At 57.3% G+C, this 24,567-nt stretch overlaps 1 protein-coding gene and 2 non-coding genes across 11 annotated transcripts; 1 reads left to right on the top strand and 2 right to left on the bottom strand.

Annotated features, from left to right (window-relative positions):
- Window positions 1-864: 864 nt before the first annotated feature.
- FBF1 (Fas binding factor 1) lies at window positions 865-24,141 on the bottom strand. Of its 9 annotated transcripts, none has more exons than XM_059048043.2 (31): window positions 23,987-24,141; window positions 23,518-23,583; window positions 22,379-22,462; window positions 21,638-21,665; window positions 20,802-20,843; window positions 18,661-18,754; window positions 17,968-18,028; window positions 17,023-17,073; window positions 14,632-14,773; window positions 14,026-14,103; window positions 13,365-13,484; window positions 12,884-13,022; window positions 12,627-12,760; window positions 11,372-11,471; window positions 10,685-11,104; window positions 9,273-9,371; window positions 8,850-8,938; window positions 8,622-8,680; window positions 7,640-7,795; window positions 7,393-7,493; window positions 7,060-7,266; window positions 6,268-6,375; window positions 6,039-6,178; window positions 5,835-5,953; window positions 4,372-4,494; window positions 4,101-4,286; window positions 3,475-3,651; window positions 3,257-3,394; window positions 3,026-3,143; window positions 2,535-2,644; window positions 865-1,932 (listed from the first exon to the last, which is right to left on the bottom strand). In XM_059048043.2, the coding sequence occupies exons 3-31, from the start codon at window positions 22,379-22,381 to the stop codon at window positions 1,849-1,851; spliced, it is 3,426 nt and encodes a 1,141-aa protein (XP_058904026.1). In that variant the 5' UTR covers window positions 22,382-22,462; window positions 23,518-23,583; window positions 23,987-24,141; the 3' UTR covers window positions 865-1,848. The 9 variants fall into 9 exon arrangements, with proteins under 9 accessions (XP_058904026.1, XP_066876975.1, XP_066876977.1 ...); XM_067020874.1 differs by having other exon boundaries at window positions 18,701-18,754; XM_067020876.1 differs by having other exon boundaries at window positions 10,685-11,101; window positions 18,701-18,754; window positions 23,987-24,135.
- LOC131747203 (U6 spliceosomal RNA) lies at window positions 5,404-5,507 on the bottom strand. Its single transcript, XR_009332829.1, has one exon. It is a non-coding gene; the product is annotated as a U6 spliceosomal RNA (small nuclear RNA).
- Window positions 15,563-15,669, top strand: LOC131747196 (U6 spliceosomal RNA). The gene has a single exon (XR_009332823.1). It is a non-coding gene; the product is annotated as a U6 spliceosomal RNA (small nuclear RNA).
- Window positions 24,142-24,567: the final 426 nt, after the last annotated feature.

Genomic DNA, 24,567 nt, shown 5'->3' with positions numbered 1-24,567 from the left:
ACCCACATATCTGTCAGGTGACTGCTTAAATGCCAGCTGCTCCCAGGCTGTGCCCAACCTTACACCCACCTCTGGCCCTTCACACAGGTGGGAATTCGTCAAGTGTGTGTTGAGAGGCTTGAACTCCAAGCTTCAACAAGGCTTCTATTGGGACACGAATGCTTCCCTCCTCTGTGTGGGCACCACCCCAAGCAGCGGCTTGGGGATCCTCTACTTCACAGAAGCACCGTGTGCAGCACGCTTTTCTAGAAGGAGCCAGCAGTGCCGTGGCTGAGCACCTGGGGCTTCGGAGTCTGTCCGAGCAGAACTCAAATCCAGGTTCTGCTATTTGCTGCGTCACCTTTGGCAGATGATTTAACCTCTGAGCCTCACTCGCTTCATCTGCGAAGCAGGGGTGATAATCACACCCTTCTCCTGCTTGTGGTCCAGCCAGGGGAGTCTGGGGCTGCAGAGTCTCAGCCAGTTTTACAGCAAATCACAGCCCTACAGAGCAAGCATTTCCAAGAAATAGGTTCAAACTGATGAGCCGTGGCAAATTCTAAGAATCCAATCATTAAGAATATTGCAATTTAGGGAATTCCCTGGCCGTCCAGTGGTCAGGACTCTGCACGTTCACTGCTGAGGGCCCGGGTTCAATCCCTGGTCGGGGAACTAAGATCCCACAATCCTCATGGCCAAAAAAAAAAAAAAAAAGAGCAATTTAGTGGGTCCAAGAAGCTGTATATAAATGAGCTCCCTCTGCAACTGCTCCAAAAGAGCAGAGATGCACCTGTGCCCGCTCACACCCCACTCGGCACTGCCCTCTCCTCCACCACCTTCCTGCTCCCCAGACGGTCCCCTCTGGTGGGAGGCGAGGAGCCGCTCTAGAGGTTAATTGTGATTTTATTAGTTGAGTCCTTGGGTCTGCAGGAGACAACTGCCAATCCTCCCACCCCTCTCCTGGCACCCCTCTGGCCGGCCTTGGCCCTCTGCCCACACGTGGAGAAGGGCGGAGCCCCCCACCCGGGACAGCAGCCCGGGGTGCGGCCCCTCCTGGTCCTCGGCGCTCTGTATCCCCCCAGGCAGGGGCTCCCGCTCTGTCATCTTCGTTCCCGCTGGCCGGGGTTTTGTGGCAAGTGAACAGCACGGAGAAAAGCCTTCTGTCCCTCCCCACACCCCACTGCCACCCGCAGCCCCCTCTTTGCCTCTGGGGAGTGCATTAGAAGAAGCCGATGAGTCCGCTGCCCCGGCTGGGAGGTAAAAGCCGCCGGGCACGGCGCCCTCTCTGCCCCTGCTGCACCTCCCACCCCCTCAGCCAGGAGGCTAGAAGGCTCTTGAAAATTTGCGGCCACCTGACTCTCCGTGCCCATCAGGGAGGAGACCCGGCACCCCCTCTGCTGGCCTCTCAGGCGGGGAGGGCGGCCCGCTCCTTGTGGCAAGGGAGTCGAGAAGACCCCCCGCCTGAGAAGACGCCCAGGCGAAAAGATCCCCAGACCATCGATGGGCTGAGGGGCCGAGGGGTCCGCGGAGCCCAGCCAGACGCTGGGCCCTGAGCCGGACGTCTGCGCGGCAGCAGCACCAGCACCGACGCCCTCGCCGACGGTGTCGCGGGGCGGAGATGTCCTCAGCCTCGCGGCTCCCCAGAGGCTGCTGCCTGCCTCCGGGGAGTCTGAGAGGCACGGGGGCTCCTGCCTGCCTCCGCACGGGCCGGAGGGTCGGAAGGAACGCGCTGGCACCCTGTCCACAGGAAGAGCTGTAATCAGGCCCCGGGAGTTGCAGGGCTCTCCCGGCGCCCCGGCTCGGCGCTGGCGGCCGGTGCGCAGTGGCGCGGTTCTAGAGTCAGGCCCGTGCTGAGAGGCAGTGGGGCCTTCAGGCTGAATGCGACGTCATGTTGTAGGAGGCTTTCTTCAGGGTCTCCAGGAAGAACTGTTCGTTCTCCAGGAAGTCACGGTCCTGAAAGGCGGAGCTGAGTGAGCAGCCACCCTCTGGTTCCCTCCTGCCCCCGCTTCTGTGCACAGGGACGCTGGGTTGCTGGACTGAGAGTGAGCTGGCCCCTGGGCGCTAGACGAGCAGCCCTCCCTCGGGGACCCTCTCGCTCACATCCTGGCTCAGCCTGGCTCTGGGAGTCAGTGGGGGCGGGGCAGGGAACGAGCACGCGCACTGGAGTGAGACACCAGCTCTCGCTCCCGGTGGGGCCACTTGTTCACACGTGACTTCATCCCTCTAAGCCTGTCTGTCAACTGGAGAAAATAACATTAGCCGCCTTGTAGGGCTGTGGGAGGGTAAAAGCTTATCAGGCGCGGCACAGAGCCTGGCATGCAGGAAATGCTCCATCAGTGACAGGGATGCTCAGGGAGCATCCCTGAGACGTGTCCTCTGAGCAATCTGCGCTGCTGCTCTCCTCCAGGGGGTGGGCTCAGCCCTCCCCGGGGCCAGGCTGTGCTCCCTCCTGCCTCTGCCTGAGCTGCTTGTCCCCGATGTGAACACGAGGAGCCCTAAGTCCAGGGGGAGCGGGTGGGCCGGGGCCGGGGCGGCATCTGCTCTGGGAGGCTCACCTGCTCAGCTGTGTGTTTCAGCAGCACCAGCTTGGCGTGGAGGTGCGAGGGGCCCAGGCCGGCTGGCAGCTGGCTGCACTGAGGAGCCGGGGGGGCAGGAGCCACGATGGCTGTAAAGGCCGAGGAGGACAGAGTCAGGGACTGCAGCGCTCTAGAGCCCCCGATCCACAACTTCTGAGCCCGCATGCCACAACTACCGAAGCCCGCACACCTAGAGCCCTGCTCCGCAACGAGAAGCCACCGCAATGAGAAGCCCGCGCACCGCAACGAAGAGTAGCCCCCGCTCGCCGCAACTAGAGAAGCCCGCGCCCAGCAACAAATACCCAACACAGCCAGAAATAAACAAACAAACAAACAAAAAACCTAAGATGACTTTAAAACCCAGCTGCCCCCTAACCTGAGCACACAGGAGGTGTGGGCAGGGTGTTGCTGGCCCTGCCCTGCCCAGTGGGCCGGCCGAGCCAATGTCCCACCCTCCTGGAGCCACTTACCACTCAGGCCAGAAGCTGCCGGGCCCTGGGCCCTGGAGAGTAGCCCCACGGGCCCGGAGGGCAGGTCCTGTCGGATACGATCCAGCTGCAGCCGCTGCTGGGCCAGACTCAGATGCTCCTGTCCCCATCCCCCCAGAGAGGACACAGCTGTGAGGGAAGAAGGCTGGGGGCAGGGGTCGGGGGAGGGACGCCCTGGGAGGCGGGGGGAGCGGGAGGCAGGAAGAGCCTTGCCTGGTGCACGTGCCGCTCCTGCTGCCGCAGCCGCTCCTGCTGCTGCTGCACCAGCTGCAGCCGGGCCTGCTGCTCCGACTGCACCTGCCGGGCCTCGCGCAGTGCCCGCTCCCCCTCCTCGTACTTCTGCGAGGCCACCTGCGGGGAGGCCGCCTGGGTCAGCTGGGCTGGCTGGGGTGGGTTCACTGCCCACGCCCAGGGGCTGAGCCGCTGGGCACCTGGCTCATGCTCTCCACCTCCTCAGCACGCAGCCTGATGCGCTGGGCGGCGGCGCTGACCCTCTCCTTCTCCAGCCGCAGCTCCTGGCGCTCCTGTTCCAGAGCCTCCCTCTCGGCCGCCAGCTGGTCCTCTTTGGCCCGGAGCTCGCTTGCCCTGATCTTCAGCTCTGCCTGTTCCTGGAGACAGCAAAGCCTCTCTGCAGTCTCCTCCCCGGAGTTGAACTGGGCTCTGCTCAGGGTTCCGTGGACCCGCTGGCCGCCCTGCCGCATTGCTGGGGCTCGGCTCCGCCCTGACTCTGGGAGGAGGTGGTGGGAGACCTGGGGCCAAGCCCCGCTGCAGCCCCTCGGCCCCTGCGCTCAACTTCTCGGAATCCGATTTCTAGAATATCTAAGTCATGGGAACGTGATGGGGAGTAAATGAGCAAATGTGTATAAAGTACCTGCGACGATATGATAAAAGGAAGTAGTTATTACGATTACTGTTGTTTTAATTCCTATACCCTTGTTAACACTGCGCTCTTTGCTAAGCTGACGCACCCTGTCGGAGGAAGCAGTGAGGCCCCGGGCTGGGGAGAGGGGCAGGGCTGCCTGGGCTTCCCGCTGTCCGGGGAGGCTCTGGGTCTCACCTTGGCCAGGCTGACGAGGGTGCCCTCCCGCTGGGTGTCCACTTGCAGCGCCCGCTCCACCTCACGCTCGGCCCGCTCCTTACTCAGCTTCTGCTGTGCACAGAACTCGGCCCACTCGGCCGCCAGGCGCCGCCGCTCCTCCCCACACTTGCGCATGACGGACTTCTGCTCCTCCAGCAAGGCGCTCTGGGGCGAGGGCGTGAGGGCACAGGGTGAGCGCCCCTGGGCGCAGTGGCGGGGACAGAGCTGAGCGTGGTGCGGCCGGACTCACCTTGGCCCTCTCCAGCTCCTCCCGCTCCATGGCCATCTGCTGGGCCACGACCTTCCTCTGCTCCTCCAGAGCGCGCTGCGCGGACTCGGCCTTGGACTGCTCGGCGCTCACCCGCCAGCGTTCCTGTGGGCCAGCCAGGGCCAGGGCTGAGAGCTCGCGCCCCTGGATGCTGCGCCTGCCCCCAGTCAGGCCTGAACCGTGCCCCGGGGAGCTGTGCAAACTGCCCTCATCTGGCTTCTCCCACAAACACATCCTTTCCTGAGCGGTGAAAATGGGAAGGAGCCTGAGGCCTGCCAGGGCCCAGCCGCTGGGATTAACTGTGCTGAGGCTAATGGCTCGGGAACTGCTGCTGAGAGAGGCACCTTGCGGCTCCAAAGGGCCAAAGAACGGCAATATCCCTGCTCCCTGAATGGCCAACTGCAGCACTGCCCGCCTGTCTCTTGTCATCCAACAGGGAAAGAGCACCAGGGTGGGCACGACACCGTGTGCCAGGGGACTCGGGGCACACACAAGCCCGGCCCGAGGCAGGCGCTGAATAAAGCACCGAATGAAGGGCTGAATAAATATGGTTCACGATGTAAAAACATCGATGTCTACATACTGATATGTCTACAGGATATATGTGATGTCATCAATGGCTATCTCTGGCTAGTGGGTAATTTTTATTTTCTTTATTGTTGCTTGTTAATTTTTTCAATGAGATGTACCATCTTATAACCTTGTACGAAAAAGGAAAAGGTATTATTATTATTTCTGAATTCATCAAATATTTATTGGATCAATTCCATCAGGGATTGCTTTTTTGTTTGGCATAAGGTAAGGGGTCAATTTGAGTTTTTTCATAAGTAGAGCCAATTGTTTTATTTTTTAATTTAATTTTTTTTTTTTTTTGCTGTGCTGCCCAGCTTGTGGGATCTTAGTTTTCTGACCAGGGATCGAACCCGGGCCCACTGCAGAGAAAGCATGGAGTCCTAACCCCTGGACTGCCAGGGAAGTCCCCGTAAGCACAGCCAACTGTTGAAGCACACCTATTAAAATACGGAACACCTCACAAACTTGCGTCATCCTTGCGCAGGGCCACGCTAATCTTCTCTGTGCTGTGCCAGTTTTAGTATATGTGCCGCTGAAGCGAGCACGAAAAGCCATGATTTTCTAAAGAATGAAGCTCGCTCTTATACCTGGAAGATATGTCGGGAGTTTAAATACGCTATCTGTTACAGCTCAGAAGGCAAGAGCACTTCTCCTAAAGTCACAGGCATCCCTGATGAGCAGGTAGGAGCTGGATGGGGTAGGCCTGGGGCGCTTCTGGAGGTGGGGAGGTGGGAGCCCCTGCAGAGGCAGGAAAGGGCAGGGGAGACGTTGCAGAGGAAAGTCCCGAGGCCGAGGAGGTGAGCTCAGAGTACAGCTGCCATGCCCTGGGTGCCCGGGGGAGACGGGCCCTGCGGCAGGAGGCCATGCCCCACCTGCTCCAGCAGCCGGCTCTGCTCGCTCAGGCGCGCCTCCATCTTCCCGATGACCTCCTGGAGCCGGCTCCGCTCCTCCTCCATGTCCCGCTGCTGCCGGCTCAGCCTCTCCTGCAGCACTGGGGACGGCCCGCAGGGCACTCACTGCCCGCCCACCTTCCCACCCCGGGGGGACAGGAGAGAGGGACATGTGGCCGGCGGTACCTCGGAGCTGCTCGTCTCGCTGCCGGATCCCCAGCTCCCGCTCCTGGGCAGTGCTGAGGCGCGAGGCCTCCACGCGGGAGGACAGCTCGTGCAGGCTGCTGGAGAACTTCTCCATCTGCTCGATGATGCCATTCAGGGACCTGTGGCGGGGGCGGGGGGCTCAGGTCATGATAGCCTGTGGACCGGAGCACTGCCGCGCCAGTGGGCGGGGCCTGGATGGCGCGCCTACCGCGTATGCGAGGTGGCACTGGTGACGGCGTCGATCTCCCGGTCCTTCAGCTGCTTCAGCCGCTGCAGCTGCTCCTCGTGGTCCTTGCGCATCTCCAGGATGGAGGCCCTGGGGGACAGTGGGCAGGGCAGCTCTGCACGGGAGGGGCGTGCCTCCGGGTGGTGCATGCTCCGTGGGCCTCTCCTCCCCATCTCCGGGCACTGCCTCACTTTCCCCGGCTCCTCTGCCTTATCTGTCTTGCTGCCTCAATGCCACATCCATTCTCTGGGAGCAGATTCCTTGTTATCCAGCAAAGGACACTCGACAGGTGTGCCGACAACCCTTTCGTGTCTGGCCAATCTGAGCCGTGTGAAAAGGCCTGCTCTGCCCCCGTCGGCCAACTCCCTCACCTGCTTTTTCTTAGTTTTGCTCTCATCTAGAAAGGTAACCAGATCAACACTCCAGGCACGACCTTTGCCAGGGCCAGTCTAGTTAACTACACTTGAGAAGGGGGCCCGGTGAGCGGGTTCACTGGTGCTGAGTTAGCCCTCGGGTTGCTTGCTGCTGCCAGGCCCTGCCCGAACAGCTAGTGACCTTGGGCCCTCCCGGTATGCCCTCCCCCCTCTGTAGGAGTGGTGGGTCCCCACTTGTGGCGCGATAGGGCAGTGAGCTCGGCCTAGGTCCTTATCCAGAAGGGAAGGGGTCGAGCCTTGGTTCAGAGGCTGCTGAGCCCATGGCTTGGGATCTCATAGCAATTGGCTTCCTCTGGCCACCCTTGAAGGCAGCCCCCCTGCCCCTGGGCCTCCCCCTCACCGCTGCAGCTCCCGGAGCCGCTCCACCTCCTGGTCCTTCTCCTGCGCGGTGGCCACCAAGCGCCGCTGGTGCTGGGCTGTGAGCTCGGCGCGGGCCTGCTCAGCCTCCTGGCAGCGCGACAGATACTGGGCAGACAGCTCCTCGTTCTCTCTCTGCAGCCGCTCTTCCCGTTGCTGGTACGATGTTTCTAGCACCTTGACTCGGCTCCTGCCAACAGCACACCCAATCGCGGGGCTCAGGAGGTGACGGCGGCCACCCGAAGGGCCCCTCGGAGCACGGGAGCTGGGGCCGGCCGTGAGCCGCCGGAAGTCCAGGCCGGAGGAGCAGGGGTACCTGTGGGCGCTGTCGATGAGCTCCAGGTCTGCCTGGTGCCTCTGCTGCAAACTTTCCAGCAGCAGCTGCTGCTGTGTCCGCTCCAGCTCGAGTTTCCGCACCTGGGAGATGGCGGGAGGGACGGTGTGTGTGTGTTGGGGGGTTAGGGCGGGGTCCCTCAGACCGCCTGGGGAAGCCGCCCGGCCCTCACGTGGCCCGCTCCCACTTCAGCCCTGCCCCCGGAGCCGGCTGCCCCTCTGCCCCGCACCTGGGCCTCGAGCTCCGCCAGCCGGGCCTGACTCTGCAGGAGGTCGGCCTGGAGCTCGGCAGTGCCCCTCTGGAGCTGAGCCTGTGCCGCCAGGAGCTGCTGCTGGTATTCGGAGCCGGGCAGCAGGCTCCAGGCCAGGGACTCTGGGAGCAGGGGCTGGAGGAGAAGGGAGGGATGTTCCCCGTTAGGCAGGGGACAGGGACTCAGCTGAGCTCACCTACCTCTGGCCCTCACTCACTGCAACTCCCAGGCCCTGTGTCTGATCTGTGGCTGTAGATGGGGACAAGGTCGTGACACCGAGAGGCCAAGGATGAGGCCCGGGAGAGTCCAGTGGTCACTGTCCCTCCCCTCGCAGGTCCTGTTGGGGAAGATGAGTCTCCCTTCCGCCCTCAGAACAGCTTCCTCCCAAGTAAGCGTTCCAGATCCCTGGATAAACAGCCGAGTCCCAGCAGAGCCTTGGCTACAACAAAAGCTTATGACCCTGGCCCTTTCTGTCAGGCCTGAAGTCCCAGTGTAGACGGCTGCTCTGGTTCCTGCAGGCTGCCCACCACCCACCATCTCAAAGGCACTTCCGGGTTACCCGGGAGGCGCCCCCGCGGGGCTAGGCCTCCTTAGGCCCGGGGGTCACAGGCGCTGCTGCACCTGGGAAACGGAGGCGGTGCAGTAGGATGGCCAGAATGGAGGAGGCTTTCTAGACAGAGCGTCAGGACACCTGCAGCCCTGCTTTCTGATTAGAGCATTCCCAGCTGCCCCCACCTGGGTGCCACCTCACTTCCCTACCGGTGCTGGCAAATTCGCACCCAAACCTGCCCGGGAGTGGCACGGAAAGTGCTGCTGGGGAACGCCGGGGTGCGGGGGGAGCTAGCTGATAGCGCGACGCACGCCTCCCAGCAGTTCGGCAGGTTGGGCAGGTGTTGCCTCTGAGGACATGAGAATCGTTCCATGGGCCCGAAACCTACACCTGTTGGTTCACCCTCCCTACCTGGACAGGCACAGAGAGCCCTGGGGGGTCCTGGGAGCTTGGGAAACCAATTGCAGGCTCTGAAAAATCAACAGCAGAGGAATGAGCAGGAGGCGCAGGGAGGCCCCGCGGGCTGGGTGTGTGCTCGGGAGAGCCCGGCTTCACTCTCCTGCCAGGGCCCCCGAAGGAAGCTCTCAGTGTCTCTCCTCTACCCAGAGTTACACCCCCTTGAACAAGCAGAACACAAACCAGTGCCGGAGCAATCTCCAGGGGCTGCTCCCCTCTTCGGGTCACCCGCATGGAGGGCCAAGGCAGCGGGGTTCCAAGTCACGGGGGACCTGAGGACACAGGAATGGGGGCGGCGAGCTGAAGGGCCTTCTGTGTAGGACGCCGGGATAAGGGGAGGCTCAGCCCAGCAGGAAAGGAAAATGGCAGGTTCAAGTCATTGACTGGAAAGGCCTGGAGGCTGGCAGTTTACTAAGAGTGAGGTCTCGGTGGGAAAAGGGGACGGGGACCCAGCTTCGGGCCCCTTACTCCGTGGCCTGCTACGTGGTCTGGGATACCACACGCCGCACTGACCACGTGGAGCCCAGCAGAGCCATCCGCCGCTCTAGGGAAGGGGGCCCGGGCCGCCCCGCACCTCACCTACCCGCAGCCCCGCCATGAATGTACCCTGAGGCGGCAGGCCGGGCAGGCGGCCTCTGTGCTGCTGTGCCTGGGGTGCCCCCGGCGGCTGCTGGCTCGAGCCCTTGGGTGCCGGCAGCAGGCTGGCTGAGGAAGTAAATGTTAAAGTGAAGGAGGCAGAAGGTCCGGGTTAGGCTGGACCAGGACGGGCGGGGACAAAGCCCACGAGTGAAGCTGTGTGGCCGCCCCGCTTCCCGCCTCCCCCGAGCCTTCCTCCCGTTCCTACCATCCCGTCTTGGTAATTCTCCTCCCAGGTCTGAGCGCCTGGCCTTCCGCACCCCGTCCGGGCCTCCGTGCTCACTGGGACCACCTGATGATGTCCCAGGAGCGACCATGGGCCTGTTACGGGCAGCAAGGCCGTGTCTGGTCCACGCGGCTCGCTCAGCTTCGGCGGAGGTCCTGCGCACCCTCCCGCCGGCTCCAGCACCCTTTGGGCCCCTCGCTTCTCCCGTCTGTTGCTCCCCCTTGCTTCTCGGCTCTCGGGGTCACCTCGGTTTCAGGTCCAGGTCCAAACCGCCCTCCTCATTCACCACAACCCCAGGGCTGGGTGACATCCTTGGCCTGTCACACAAGCGCCCCCCTCGCCTCCCCTTCGCTCCAGCTGCAGAACATCCTGCTGCTTCCTTTGGACAGTCCCGGCCTCGCCAGCCCCCTGGGGGCCGCTCACCGTCCCCCCCCACATTCTGCGGCCTCCCCTAGGAGCCGCCTCACAGCCACGGCCTTCTCGAACACTCCCCAAGAGCACGAGCGAGTCCCAACCCACGCACGCATTGCCTGCTTTAGCTCGGTCAGCAGGGCAATTGGACACTGGGTGTCCCGCCAGCCCGAGGGCGCTGTGGACAGAGCCCCTGCTCAGAGGCACCAGGATGGCTGTGTGTTTGCCATAAGGGTGCCCTCGGTCTCCTGCCCGGTCAGGTCAGCACCTGTCCCCAGAGCAGTCAGGGAGTGAGCGTCAGCAGCTCCCCAGCTCCCTCGTGTTTTCATCTGAGCAAAGGCAGGGGGCTAGGCACTCTCCCCAGCACCTAAAGAAGGGGAGAAGCGTGGCTAAGAGGCGGTGCTCTGCTCTGAGGCACACTGTGGGCACTCCCGACTGGGGCACCGAGGCGGCAAGGTCCTCCTTCCACTAGAGACAGCAGCCCGGGGACTTCGTTGGTGGCACAGTGGCTAAGATCCGCACTCCCAGTGCAGGGGGACTGGGTTTGATTCCTGGTCAGAGAACTAGATCCGACTTGCCGCAACTAAGAGTTCGCATGCTGCAACTAAAAAAGATCCCGCATGCCTCAACGAAGATCCCTCACGTGGCAACGAAGATCCTGTGTGCTGCAGCTAATACCCAGCACGGCCAAATAAATAAATATTTTAAAAAAGAAAAGAAAAGGGACAGCAGCCCAAGCCCCTACCTGTCGGAAGGCAGCGCCCCTACCGAGTGCTGGCCCTTGCAGGCTGCGTCGTGCTGCTCTCTGGCCAGACCCTGGGGCTTCTTCCGAGACAGGGCATGGCTCAGCCAGTCCTCCTCCGCCTTCTTCTCAGATGCTCCTGGCTGGGAAGGCTGGCTACCTTTGGCAGGAGAACCGGTACCCTCGGTCGGTGGCTCTGTCCCCAAGAAGGGCAGCCCGACCGGGGCAGAGTGCTGGCTGGCGGGAGGGGGTGCCCTCCGAGCCTCCCTGGTCGGGGAGGAAGGGAGCAGGTCCAAGCCTTCGTCCTTGAGGCCCAGCCAGTCGGCACCTCCCCTCCTGGGCTGCGTGGGGCTGGATGCTGCTGGGGTGCTCTGTCTGGAGCCTGGTTCTCCCTTGGGGTCTGGGCCGCCTTCAAAGAACCTACTTCAAGACAGAGAAGCGGGGGTCTAAGGCAGGGCAAGCAGCCTGTCCCAAGAGCCCCCTGACGGGCCCTTCCCTCCGCTGCTGGGGTGACTGTGGGGCCCATGCTGAGAAGTCGTGATGCGCGGGGCCCTGCACAGCCAGAGCCGCGGCAAGCTGAGTGCTGTCCGTAGAACACCGTGAATACCCATCATAGACATCTTGGATCCCGCCCATTTTCCCAGAGGGCAACCTGCCTCCAAGGCCAAGCTCCTTGCAGGCCCCGCTTACCTGACGGACTGCCGGCGGGACTGCCGGCCCTCGGAGGAGCCCACGGTGGGCTGATAGGCCCCAAAGGTGAAGTCCTCGTCACCGCCGGTGTTTTCTTTGTCTGTGAATGAAGGGACCTGTGATCTAGAGCAAGGGGACTCAAACTCTTCTTCTGTAGCTGCAGAATTCTTTGTTTAAGAAAAGCTGAGGGATTATCTGGGGGCGCAGTGGTTAAGAATCTGCCTGTCGGGCTTCCCTGGTGGCTCAGTGGTTGAGAGTCCGCCTGCCGATGCAGGGGACACAGGTTTGTGCCCTGGTCCGGGAAGATCCCACATGCCGCGGAGCGGCTGGGCCCGTGAGCCATGGCCACTGAACCTCTGCGTCCGGAGCCTGTGCTCCGCAACGGGAGAGGCTGCAGCAATGAGAGGCCCGCGTACCGCAAAAAAAAAAAAAAAAAAAAAAAAAAAAAAGAATCTGCCTTCCAATGCAGGGGACACGGGTTTGAGCCCTGGTCTGGGAAGATCCCACATGCCGCGGAGCAACTAAGCCCGTGGGCCACAACTACTGAGCCTGCGCGGCTGGAGCCTGTGCTCCGCAACAAGAGAGGCCGTGACAGTGAAAGGCCCGCGCACCGCGATGAAGAGTGGTCCCTGCTCGCCGTAACTAGAGAAAGCCCTCGCACAGAAACAGAGGCCCAACACAGCCAAAAATAAACAAATAAATAAATAAATTTAAAAAAAAAAAAGAAAAACTGAACTGGCAGCTTGATGGGTAAGACGAGTGATAGGGAACCTGCTGTGGAGACAGCACGGTGAGGGGCTGGGCGTCTGTCAACACCTCAGGCTCCAGCCTACAAAACATCACCCAGGAGCTGTTCAAAGTGTACCAGCGGGGCCCTGCCCCAGACCCCCTGCAGGTGAGGCCTGGTGAGCTGTGCGTGTCACAAGAATGATTCTCAACAGGTGGCCAGTGGGCCGATGCTCTGAACGGAAGGAACACTGGTCCAGGGCAGTGTTTTGCAAACTGTGAGCTGCTGCCTATTAGCAGGTGGAAATACTAATATAATGAGCCGCAACCAATGTATTTGTTAGTCAAAGAGCATATAAATAAGTATTGAACGTGGTGATCATTATTTCCTGACATTTTGGGTCTCAGTTATAAACGTGAATAATTAAATGTGTGTCATGATGTAAAGCTTATTTCTCATTATGGCTTGTGGTAAAATCCCGTTCTGGGGGTCCACTCCCCACCGCCCCTGCCCCACAAGCCTCCTCACCCTGGGGCCGCTGATACTTCTTGTCCAGCTTGAATTCCCTGTGCTCCCCGGAGCCCGGACGGGCCAGGAGTTTGGCGGCAGTGCCCCGACCCAGCAGCTCTTCCAGCTTGGAGCGGGCAGGGAGGGGCCCTTCCCTGCAGGAGGGGACATAGGGCAGGTACATGTGAACACGAGGGGCTCCTGGGGGACCCACACTGTAGCCTCCCTCTCGCTTCTCCCTGGCCAGGGAGGGACTCTCCGCTCACAGGGACCCTTACTGGTCTCCCGTGTGCCTCCTCTCTGCTTTGGGGCTGTCTCCAAAGCCCAGGGTGGCCATGATGTCGTCCCCATCGTCAAAGAGCAACTCTTCTTTCTTTCGGACCGGAGTGTTCCCAGGAGTTAGAGGGATAGAGGGCCCTAAGGGACAGAACACAGGGCACAATGCCCACAGCCTTCTGGCCTGCAACGGTGATGTCTGAACGGGTCGAGGGGGGCGTTTCCCTGCAACCCTGGCCTTTGGGTGGAAGAGAGGGCATGACAGTGTCTGGTCTGCCCACAGCACCCAACTTCCCCGGCCCCACTCCCACAGCCCCACCCCTGGGCTCATGCATCCCCCGCTCCCCGTTCCCAGAGACTGATAACCTCTTGGTCCCGGATCTGAGACCTGTGGTCCCTGCCTGGTTGTGTGTCTGGCTCTGCACTGGAAAGTTCAGTTAGCCAACTGCACCTGCCCCGGGATGGGTAACATGCCCACCCCACCTTGATCTCTGGCCGGGGCTGGGCTCTTTACGGAAGCTGTTTTACTCTCCGTCCCCGGCAGCTTCTTGGCGATTCCTTCCTCCTCATCAGAGAGAAGTCCTGCCAACGGGTCTTCCAAGTCTCACGGCCAGAAGGGGAAGCAAAGGGAGGACTGAACACTTCGTTCAGGAGAACAAGCGTTGCGCTGTGCTAGGGGAGTTATCGCTCTACTGGAGATTTCTAGCCGCTCTGACACCTACGCAAGCCGCTTGGCGTCTGGGGGCCTGCATTAGAGGGGCTCAGACACAGACCAGCCTGGGCCAGGGGAGAGGAAGCAGGGAGAGTGGCCCAGGCTTCAGGGCCTGCACTGAGGCACGAGAAGAGAAGTAAAACATCCACGCATTCGTGAAGGAAAAGGAACTTTTCCCCACCCTTTATAAAGTCTTCAGTTTGACACCTGGCTTCAAAGTCCTTGCAAATAAGTGCCCCAGACATGTCAGCCAGTGGAACATAATTAGTTCCTCCCTGAATTCACGAGGAACAAAACCAGTGGCACGAGCTCTCTGCTCCTCATCTGACATACACAGTGGCCTGGCCCCGAGCAAGCAGGCAAGCATCGCCCAGCCCACTGCACTCTCAAAACTGAAGCACCCCGGGGGTGTGACTGCAGGGCCTGTGGTACCTTCGAAGGAGAACTTCCTGTACCGATGCCCAAGGCTGGTGGGAGAGGGAGGTAGCTTCTTGGTGGGAATGGCCTCTCCTGCAGGGAGCAAAGAGAAGGCAAGGTCCCAGGCCTGGATCTCTCCTGGCCTATGTTCTGCCAGACCAAGACTGCGACCACAGGGCTGGCATGCACTTCTACCTGGAGGCTGAGGGCTTGTGGCCGTGGACACAGCCATGGGACGGGTCTACACCTCTCCGGTTCTCAAACAGGCTTCTGGCCGGGAAATGTGGTCTGGAAGCTACCTCTGGCCCCCTATTCACAAGTTGCTCCCACAGGGACATACGTTTGGGAGATGCACAGGCTACCATAAAATTCTCCAATTTAACTCAAATGGCTTCTCCCGGAGCTGCCATGTTGGACTTAAAAGGACTGAAGAGCCGCAGGAAGGAGGAAAGCTCAGCCTGTCTCCCTCCCCCACTATAAACACTCTAACACACATGCACACAATGAGCTCCTGGCCTCTCCGTCCCAGGCACAGAAAACCCACAGGGCTGAGAGCTACCCTCTAAGCATCTCCCACATCCCCTAAAGGTCCCTTGATTTGAGGACCTAGCTCTCACTCACGTTTCTCATTGGCTGTTAACACACCAGCAGGTTTAAGAGGACTAGGCTGCTCTTCTTTCCCAGAACCCTTTGCAGACCTTTTGCTTGAGGCTAGATTCGACTTCTTCAGACCCAAGAGATCAGCGTCCATTTCATCCAGATCCTGGAGAAGCAGGAAGGAGGGAGGAACCCCCACAGGTGCTCAGCCAGTGGGTGCTAAACACCCTCATGCTCTGAGCAGCCTGGTGAGGATGTCGCCTCCAACTTCCATATGGAACAAATGGGGACTTGGGCTGGGGGACCGACCCCAACAAGGTCACAGAACAAGGACAGAGGCAGGGCCAAAGCCCAAAGACTAAACATAGTCGATCTCAGGTGAGCCGAAAGGTCTCAGGTTGGCGCTCCTATCAGCCCCACTGGCAGCTCTTGCCTTGATGCTAGAATGAGAGGGTGCCGAAAACCTGCTTTCAGCAGCTTCTCACAAAGGCTTAGCAAACGTCAAAGCTATTTGCAGTAGAAACGAAACAGCAGGATCTTGGGGTTTAAGTCTCCCCCAGGGGACTACCACTGGGCAGTGAGAAGGGACCTGAGGCAAGAAGATAACCCTCTGTCCAAAGTCAAGAAAAATTTGATCTCAGGAATTCCCTGGCGGTCCAGTGGTTAGAACTCCACGCTTCCACTGCAGGGGGCCCGGGTTCAATGGCTCCCTGGTCAGAGAACCAAGATACACAAGCTGAGCAGCTCGGCCGAGGTGGCGGGTGGGGGTGGGTGGGGAAGGCATGAAGAAGTCTGCAAAATAAAAAGCCTTAAAAAAATTTTTTTTTTTGGATCTGGATTCCTTAGCCTGCCTGGGTCAGGGGAGGCAAACTGACAACAGAGGCAGAGGTATGATAAGAATGCTACTCTGGGTCAATGAATGGTCTACGGTGAAGGCACTAAAAACCACCATAACGTGCTCGCTTCGGCAGCACATAGACTAAAATGGGAACGATACAGAGAAGATTAGCATGGCCCCTGCGCCAGGATGACACGCAAATTCGTGAAGCGCTCCATATTTAAAACAAAACAAAACAAAACAAAGCAAGCAAACAAACAAAAAATCACCATAAGCAAGCTGGGAGAGGAAGTCGGTCGGGGACTCCCTGGTCGCCACAAGCCCCTGGTACAGACTGGGAGCATGACGAGGGCGGTTGGCAGGAATGTGAGGAGACAAAAGAATGAGAAAAAACCATTCAGAAAAAAAGGTGAGTTGGGAAAGATAACAGAACCGAGGTAAGCAGAGTGGGTGGAGGGTTCAGCTCGTGCTTCTGGAATGAGAGACTCAGAGCCACCAGTATGGACTCGTCAGAGGACTCGAGGGTCACGCCCAGGGGGCCCAGCTGCCTGGTCTTGGGGAGGAGCAATTTCAAACTGAGGTTAAAGAAGCTGATTCCGTGGGGCTTCCCTGGCGGCGCAGTGGTGGAGAGTCCGCCTGCCGATGCGGGGGACACGGGTTCGCGCCCCGGTCCGGGAGGATCCCACGTGCCGCGGAGCGGCTGGGCCCGTGAGCCGTGGCCGCTGAGCCTGCGCGTCCGGAGCCTGCGCTCCGCAACGGGAGAGGCCACAACAGTGAGAGGTCCGTGTACCGCACAACAAAAGAAGATTCTGGAGCCAAGAAGGAAACAGACCCCAACCCTTCAGGGCCCCACAGGGCTGAAAGCAAGTGCCCAGCCCCTGGCCTGTGGCAGCATGGGTTAACCAGAAGGGACGTGAAGCGGAGGTCAGGCAGGAGGATGCTGCTGGACAGAAGGGGAGGGAGAAAACAGGACCACTCAACGTTTTCGACCCCAGCCAGGCCACCCGGGCCCCATGAGATGGTGCTTATGTTCAGAATTTATGTCTTAAAATTCCATTGCAAAGATCAGCTTGGGGCTTGATCTGACGAGAGGACAGCTGTACTAAAGGGAACTTGGCAGGGGATGTGAAGAGAAATCTGCAGAAAGACTAAGAACAAGATTTAGGGGGGAATTAATTCCCTGGTGGCCCAGTGGTTAGAATTCTGGGCTTTCACTGCCATGGCCTGGGCTCAATCCCTGGTGAGGGCAGTGTGGCCAAAAAAAAAAAAAAGAACACGATTTAGGGGAAACGGTCTCTCCCCTTTTCCTCATGGGGGGGAGACAGCCCCATTTCACCACAGGCCTATGACGTGACTGTGTCTCTGGGTGGGTGAATTTCCATAAACCAGGAAAACTGATTTATACCCAGAGGGGTAGGGAGGGCAAGAGCTCATGGATGAATGCCACTCTTGCATGAGGTAGGGCTCAGAAATACAAATTGTAAAAGAAGGAATGAGAGGGAGAATGAAGGCTTGGCACAAAATAGTATCCCACCCCGTGTCCCTGGCTCCCTGAATTGTGCAAGCTGTTTCCTTACCTTCATGGCCTGGAGCAGAGCCCGCGGGTCTGCATCGGAGATGTCTGAAACCTGCAAGATGGGAGGGTAAGAGGGGTGTTAGTCAAGGCCCAACAAAGCTCAGGGCCCTTGTTGCCTTGCTTCTGTTAGGGCAGGAGCAGAGCTGGGTCAGGGGGCATAAATTGGAGGGTCCTGCCCTCACTTGGGGCTCGGGTATTGTATGAAGTCAAGCCTGCCCAGTTGTGCACACCCAGAAAGCGCTGCCACTTTCTGGTCCTCCCAGCAGTAAGTGCACAGCCATCATAGGACTCAAATTAGGCTACTTTCCATCCATGTGATTGGACAGCGTGGAGTTTATTATGGGAAGCGCAGTTAGAAGGGGCAACATCGAGCCTAAATCAGTTGCTCGGAGCTCTACTTTCTAGCTCATCTCACTGGTAGAAAGGAAAAGGATGCTGCTTTGGGTCCACTCAGCAGCCATTCATTCATTCATTCATTCATTTATTTATGGCTGTGTTGGGTCTTCGTTGCTGTGCACAGGCTTTCTCTAGTTGCAGCGAGCGGGGGCTACTCTTCATTGCAGTACGCAGTCGTCTCATTGCAGTGGTTTCTCTTGTTGCAGAGCACGGGCTCTAGGCATGCGGGCTTCAGTAGTTGTGGCCCGTGGCCTCAGTAGTTGTGGCTCGCAGGCTCTAGAGCACAGGCTCAGTAGTTGTGGTGCACGGGCTTAGCTGCTCCGCGGCATGTGGGATCTTCCCGGACCAGGGCTCGAACCCGTGTCCCCTGAATTGGCAGGCGGATTCTTAACCACTGCGCCACCAGCGAAGCCCCAGCAGCCCTTTTAAGAACAACTTGGCTTTGCAGGGACTTCTAAACCTCTGTGAGCAGCCCCTCGGCACAACAGTCATCTCACTGTCTCCGGGGATAAGTAGGGTCGATGAGGAGCAGGGAATGGGTCAGGCTCACCTCAGCATCAGCTCCTGCCAGGCCTGCCCTGGTGCTGAAGGCATCATCTTCCAAGAGGGACCTGCAAAGGGGCAGAGTCAGCACCCACCCACGAATGGTCCCCAGGGCACTAGATGATTCTAAGGAAGGAGAAGTGGCTTAAAGAGTCGAAGTGAACCTGGATAGACTCTCCTCTGGAAGAACAGAGTTGCTGAAAGGAATTTCACAGGTCACCTAATGCAGTGATTTTTAAACTTTTTTAAAGCAGTAGAGCCCCTTTAAAAACAACAGGTAAGAGAGAAAAACAGAACTGCTTGGGCTAAAATGAAGGTGGAGGGCACAAAGTGTCTCCCTATCTCGCAACTCTCAGGAGAAGCTCAGGAGGACAAACACAATCTAGGAGGCACCTATCTAGGCCTATCCTCTTATTCTGAGGGTAAGAAAATTGAGGCTCAGAGAGGTTCAGGAATTGCCCAAGGTCACACAGTAAATAACCGATGTAGGACTAGAAGCCAGAACCTCCGACCTCCAGTTCAGTTCTCTTGGCACTCCTCCAGGCTCCTTCACTGCCCAGGAGCTGACGGGAGGACCGGGAGGTGGTGACACTACAAGCGGGGCCCACAGTGAGTGGAAACTGGCGGGTGGGTAGGGAGGGGGCAGGAGCACTGGGCTTGAAACGGGGCTTGGATGCCCAGGCCAGCCCCGTGTGCTCACTTTGTTCTAGCCCTTGAGGGAGCGAGAGCCTGAGCTGCACCTGTGGCGTCTCTGGCACGTGAAGCTAGTTTAACAGGCTTCTCAGGCGGTGTCGCTGGAAAAAAAGAAAACAAAAGATGTGATTCGGTCACAGAGAACTGGAGTCAAGGGGAAAAGGATTGCAAGTTCCCCACCAAGCTGTCCCCCACACCTTCCTACTGAAAGAGGGGCCTTTTTTGGAGGGAGGAAACTGGCCCTGTAGGCAGGTCCCTTAAAAACCTGAATGGGGGAGGGAGTGGTAGATTTCCAAGCAGGAAGTCAACCCAACTGGTGACAAATGAAGAGGCTACTCCCATGCCACCAAGCCCCGTGGAAATGCAGGAGCAACAAGGCACTGCCATCGTCCATGGGCTTGTGCTTTGGGGGTTCTTATGGGCCAGGTGGGGGGAACCTCAGCCTTGTCCCTGGTGAGCTTTGCATGACCCCGAAGCCCTGCTTCTCAGTGCAGCAGACGCGGACACACAGGGTAAGGGACTAATGTGCAGAATACAGAAGGAACTTGGACAACTCAACAATAAAAAGATAAATAACCCAATTTTAAAACTGGGCAGGGCTTCCCTGGTAGCACAGTGGTTAAGAATCCGCCTGCCAATGCAGGGGACACGGGTTTGAGCCCTGGTCCAGGAAGATGCCACATGCCGTGGAGCAACTAAGCCCGCGTGCCGCAACTATTGAAGCCCGCGCGCCTACAGCCCGTGCTCCACAACAAAGAGAAGCCGCCACAATGAGAAGCCCGCGCACTGCAATGAAGAGTAGCCCCCGCTCACCGCAACCAGAGAAAAGCGTGTGCGCAGCAATGAAGACCCAACGCAGCCAGAAGTAAATAAAATAAAATAAATTTATAAAAATTAAAAAAAAAAGAAAACTGGGCAAAGATCTGAATAGACCTTTCTCCAAAGATATAAACGACCAGGAAACACACGAAAACATGTTCAGCATCATGAGTCATTAGGGAAATGCCCATGGAAATCACGAGATGCAACTTTTCACCCACTAAGATGGCTATAATCAAAATGAAATAACAAGTATTGGCAAGGATGTGGAGAAACTCGAACCCTCTTACACTGCTGGTGGGAATGTAAAATGATACAGTTGCTGTGGAAAACAGTTTGGCGGGTCCTCAAAAAGTTAAACATAGAGTTACCATATACCCCAGTAATTCAACTCTGAAATGTACACCCAAAAGAACTGAACACATATGCCCACACAAAAACTTGTACATGGAGGTTCATAACAGCATTATTCATAATAGCCTAGCCAAAATGTGGAAGCCACCCACATGTCCAACAACTGACGAATGACCAAACAGAACGAGATATATCATACAATGGAATATTATTGTCCAGCCACGGAAAGGAATGGAGAGAGGAATGCTGCGATGTGGACAGACCTCGAAAACATTACGGAAAGTGAAAGAAGCCAAATGCAAAAGCCTCACACTCTATGATTCCATTTTATGTAAAATGTCCAGACTAGGCAAATCCATAGAGAAAGAAAGTTAAATGAGTGGTTGCCTAGGGGTGGGGGAGGGGAGAATGAGGAGTGACACCTAATGGTATGGAGTTTCTTCACGGGGTGATGAAAAAGTTCTGGAATCCGACTGTGGTGATGGTTGCACAACTCTGTGAATATGCTAAATGTCACTGAATTGTACACTTTAAAAGAGTGAACTTTGGACTTCCCTGGTGGCACAGTGGTTCAGAATCCACCTGGCAACGCAGGGGACAAGGGTTCAAGCCCTGCTCCGGGAAGATCCCACATGCCACGGAGCAACAAAGCCTGTGTGCTGCAACTACTGAGCCTGTGCTCTAGAGCCTGCGAGCCACAACTACTGAGCCCATGTGCCACAACTACTGAAGCCCGCACACCTAGAGCCCGTGCTCCGTTAGCAAAGACAAGCCACCGCAATGAGAAGCACATGCACTGCAACGAAGAGTAGTCCCCGCTCGCCTCAACTAGAGAAAGCCTGCCCACAGCGAGGAAGACCAAACGCAGCCAAAAATAAATAAATTTTTTTTTAAAAGTGAACTTTATGTGGATTTTATCTCAATTAAAAGAAAAAGCAAGCCTAAATCAGGGGATTCCGGCAAAGGGGCACTTACTCTCATCTCCCAGGAGGTCACCAAGGACATCATCGATGGAACCTGGAACAGAAAAGGGGCCACTGTGACTTCAGGAGGAAAGAATGAACCTTAGGGCCTCATGTCTTGAGACCTCATCCGGGACCTCAGAGCCCTCAGAGGCTGGGACTTAGGCTTGGCTCTCTCTTCACTGGCCATGAGATGTTTTCTAACTCCTGGCAACAAGTCACAATGCTTTGTTGAAAGACCCCAGGGTGGAAATTGAAAATAACTTTCTCAAAGGATGATGGTGAAGATTTTTCAGTAGAACCTACATTCTACGTGACACACTGGCCAACAAGCCAGTCTTCCAGACTCTGAACAAAGCCCAGATGCTTCTTCGGGAAAAGTGTTCAGGATTTCTAGGCACATATACAAGCTTCTTCCATACCAACAGTCTCCTTGTCCCCTTGCAGCTGAGCGCCCACCCCTGCCAAGCTGGTTTGAAGACACATCTCCTTGGCCACTTGCCGATGCAGCACGTAGGGGAAACCCAGGTATGAGTACTGAATTAGCTCTCAGATCAAGCTTAAGTGCCTTTACCACCCTTAACCCCAACGGTATACTTCTAGATACAAATACTTCAACAAGAAGGATATTTTTTCCCAAGTCCCATCTGTTGTTTATTTCTGAATTACTCCAAGGGCCAATGGGGCAGCATAAGGAATTCCCTAGGAAAACCAAAGCTGCCTATGGGATTATGGGGAAATCAGCAAGACTCACACCAAGAACATTCAGACAGACATGTCTAAGTTACGTGTGGACCCAAAGTGGGGGAATTATTTTTGGCCTGAGGGTGGTGTTCCATCTCCACTCACCTTTCAATCCCTTCTTGGTTTTTGGTGCCTAAAATGGGAAAAACAAATCACATGAACAAGATGAGACAGTGAACGTGTACTGGAACCAACAATGCAGAATGAACTGTTTTGCCTTTTGCCAAGTCACCAGAGGAAAAGGAGCGCCCGTGGCATTTACAGACAGAGGCCCTTTATGGTTTTCTGAGTTTCTGAGAACAGCCTCCTTCAGAGCATGAAAAGGGCCCCCACTAACCAGCAGTGGACACCCCTGTGGGTGCCATCCGGTGGGCAGAAGTCTCTCCTTTTCCCTTAGATTTCCAGACGCCACATGCAAACCCTCCCAGCCAGCCAGGATGTAAAGTTTTCCTCTATTCCATGTCCCTGACTCTTCAGGATCAGTGACAGACATGTAAGGATGCTTTCAGATGAACATTCAGAGGCTCACAAGAGATGCTTGTTTACTGTTTAATAAGAAGGTTTTTTTTCTTTTTTTTTTTTTCCATCCGTGCCACGTGACATGCAGGATCTTAGTTCCCTGGACCAGGGATCAAGCCCGCGCCCCCTGCATTGGAAGCGTGGAGTCTTAACCACTGGGCCGCCAGGGAAGTCCCATTAATATGTTTGATATCAGTGCTCCTAACCATCACTCTTCTTTGGGGCCACCCCGTCGCCAAAGTACTTCACGCAGTCAAGATCTTGGAGGTGGGAGTAGGGGTGAGGGCAGGATCCCATTTCCACACACCTACTCTGCATTCTGCCTACCATGTCAAGGCTCTGGGGGCTGCTTGCAGCTCCTTCACAGCGCCGTCCAGCTCCTTTGAATTCTGCCCATCAGGCTCATCCTCCCTAATGAAGAAAATTAAAGTGGTTGCTTAAAACTGATTTGGCTTTAACAGGGGTTGAGTCCAAGGTTGATCAAGGCTTCTCTCACTTTACCCATTCAAGAGGTCAAAACATTTCCATCAATTAAAAATTCCTTGTAGGGCTTCCCTGGTGGCACAGTGGTTAAGAATCCACCTGCCAATGCAGGGGACACAGGTTCGAGCCCTGGTCCGGGAAGATCCCACATGCCGTGGGGCAACTAAGCCTGTGAGCCACAACTACCGAGCCTGCGCTCTAGAGCCTCCGAGCCACAACTACTGAGCCCGCGCACCACAACTACTGAAGCCCATGCACCTAGAGCCCGCGCTCCACAACAAGAGAAGCCACCGCAATGAGAAGCCCGCGCACCGCAACGAAGAGTAACACCCGCTCGCCGCAACTAGAGAAAGCCCGCATGCAGCAAAGAAGACCCAATGCAGCCAAAAATAAATTAAAAAAAAATTCCTTGTAGGGTGGGCAATTCATATGAGAAGCGAAGTGTTCTGGGTAACTTTTCTTTCCTTCTTTTAAATATTTATTTATTTATCTGGCTGCACTGGGTCTTAGCTGCAGCATGCGGGAACTCTAAGTTGCGGTATGTGGGCTCTAGTTCCCTGACCAGGGATCGAACCCAAGCCCCCTGCATCGGGAGCGTGGAGCCTTAGCCTCTGGACCACCAGGGAAGTCCCTGGTGGTCCCTTTTCGAGGCCTGGAGATCATTCTAAAAAACTGCAGTGGTCCTCATCCCTTACTCTGAAAGAGAATGTGGAAAATGGCAGGTACCCATCACAGAAAGGAGGTGGGTGCCTAGCACTACGGCCAATACATCTTCCCAGGCAACACCCATGACTACTTTCCTGGCAGCGTTCAGGGCAAAGAGCGGCTGCGAATGCTGGTTACTCCTTGATAGTATTTTCACTGTTGGTGGAAAAATTTCCCTTCACACTAACTGTAAATCCGACTCACTCCATTAATAGAGAACTGTTTTCTCCAGAATTATCATTCTCTCCCACCCCCTCCTCAACGTTGCCAAAACTGACCTTTGGCACAGCTTGGAAGAAAGGAGTGGGAGGTGGGCCTCTCTAGTTCTCTGGTGTCGGCCTGTCCTGTTGTTAGAATGCAAAGTTTATGTGAGGTTACTGTATAGGGGCCACTCTGAATGGTTGTGTTTCTCTTTCTCTGTAATGCAATGTTCTCGGCCTACAAGTCTCAACACGTTTTGTCTCTTATCACATCCAGGGGCGTCTGCCATCTCCTAGTGATCCTCTCGCAGCCTCCCAGACCGTGGGAATTTCTAAGGGAGCCTTGCAAAGGCCTCAGGGCCACAAAGACCATCGCGTCATTGCATCTGCTTAGCCAACTTCGTGCCAGGCGTTTTAAGATGCCGAGGCCGCCCCCTCAGTTAGGGCCGCCCTCCCGGAATCACCCCCTCGGTCCCGAGACTCCGCGCCCCTCCACGCACCAACCCCTCTGCGCGCACAGCCCGTCTCGATCCCGAGCACAACCTACGATCCTTCCATCCCCTGAAATCCGCCCCGTTACGCGCCATTCCCCTTGGAGGCGCAGCCGCTTGGACGTGTCCCAGACATAGCCGCCGCTCCAGGCCCCACTCGAGCCCAGCTCAATCAGGCCTCCCGCTTCGGAGCCTCTAGATCGCCAATCTCTCAGTCGCCCGGCCTCCGGAAGCAAGGCGAGGCGCGAAGCATCCTGGGGGTTGTAGTCCTAGGCCCGCTCACCTGCCGAAGCCAAGGGAACCTGGGGCGCCGAGATGAACTACATTTCCCAGGGTGGCTCGCCGCGGCCGTTAGTTGGCGCCCGGCCTCTTGTTTGCGGCTTCGCACGTTGCTAGGAGCTGCCTGAACGCTCCTTTGCGAAGAGGTCGCTACCCGGATCCAAGGCCGGTGAGCTTCTTCCTCCCGGTTTCCCTGGGGAACTGCCGGGGGCCTGGGCTCCACGACCGAACACTTCCAGGGACTTCCCTGGGGGTCCAGTGGTTAGGACACTGCGCTTCCACTGCAGGGGGCACGGGTTCGATCCCTGGTCGGGGAACTAGGATCCCCCTTGCGCGCGGATATTAATTTTTTCCAGCT

The sequence above is a fragment of the Kogia breviceps genome, chromosome 19 (assembly GCF_026419965.1).
Source record: "Kogia breviceps isolate mKogBre1 chromosome 19, mKogBre1 haplotype 1, whole genome shotgun sequence".
Classification (NCBI taxonomy): domain Eukaryota; kingdom Metazoa; phylum Chordata; class Mammalia; order Artiodactyla; family Physeteridae; genus Kogia; species Kogia breviceps.
This window is presented reverse-complemented; position numbering and strand designations above follow the sequence as displayed.

Coding starts and splice junctions, on each gene's coding strand:
- FBF1 (XM_059048043.2), bottom strand. Junction 13,023..13,364: donor AGCCCCGGCCAGAGATCAAG/GTGGGGTGGGCA, acceptor TCTGTCCCTTAG/GGCCCTCTATCCCTCTAACT. Junction 2,645..3,025: donor GGCAGCTTCTGGCCTGAGTG/GTAAGTGGCTCC, acceptor CGGCCTTTACAG/CCATCGTGGCTCCTGCCCCC.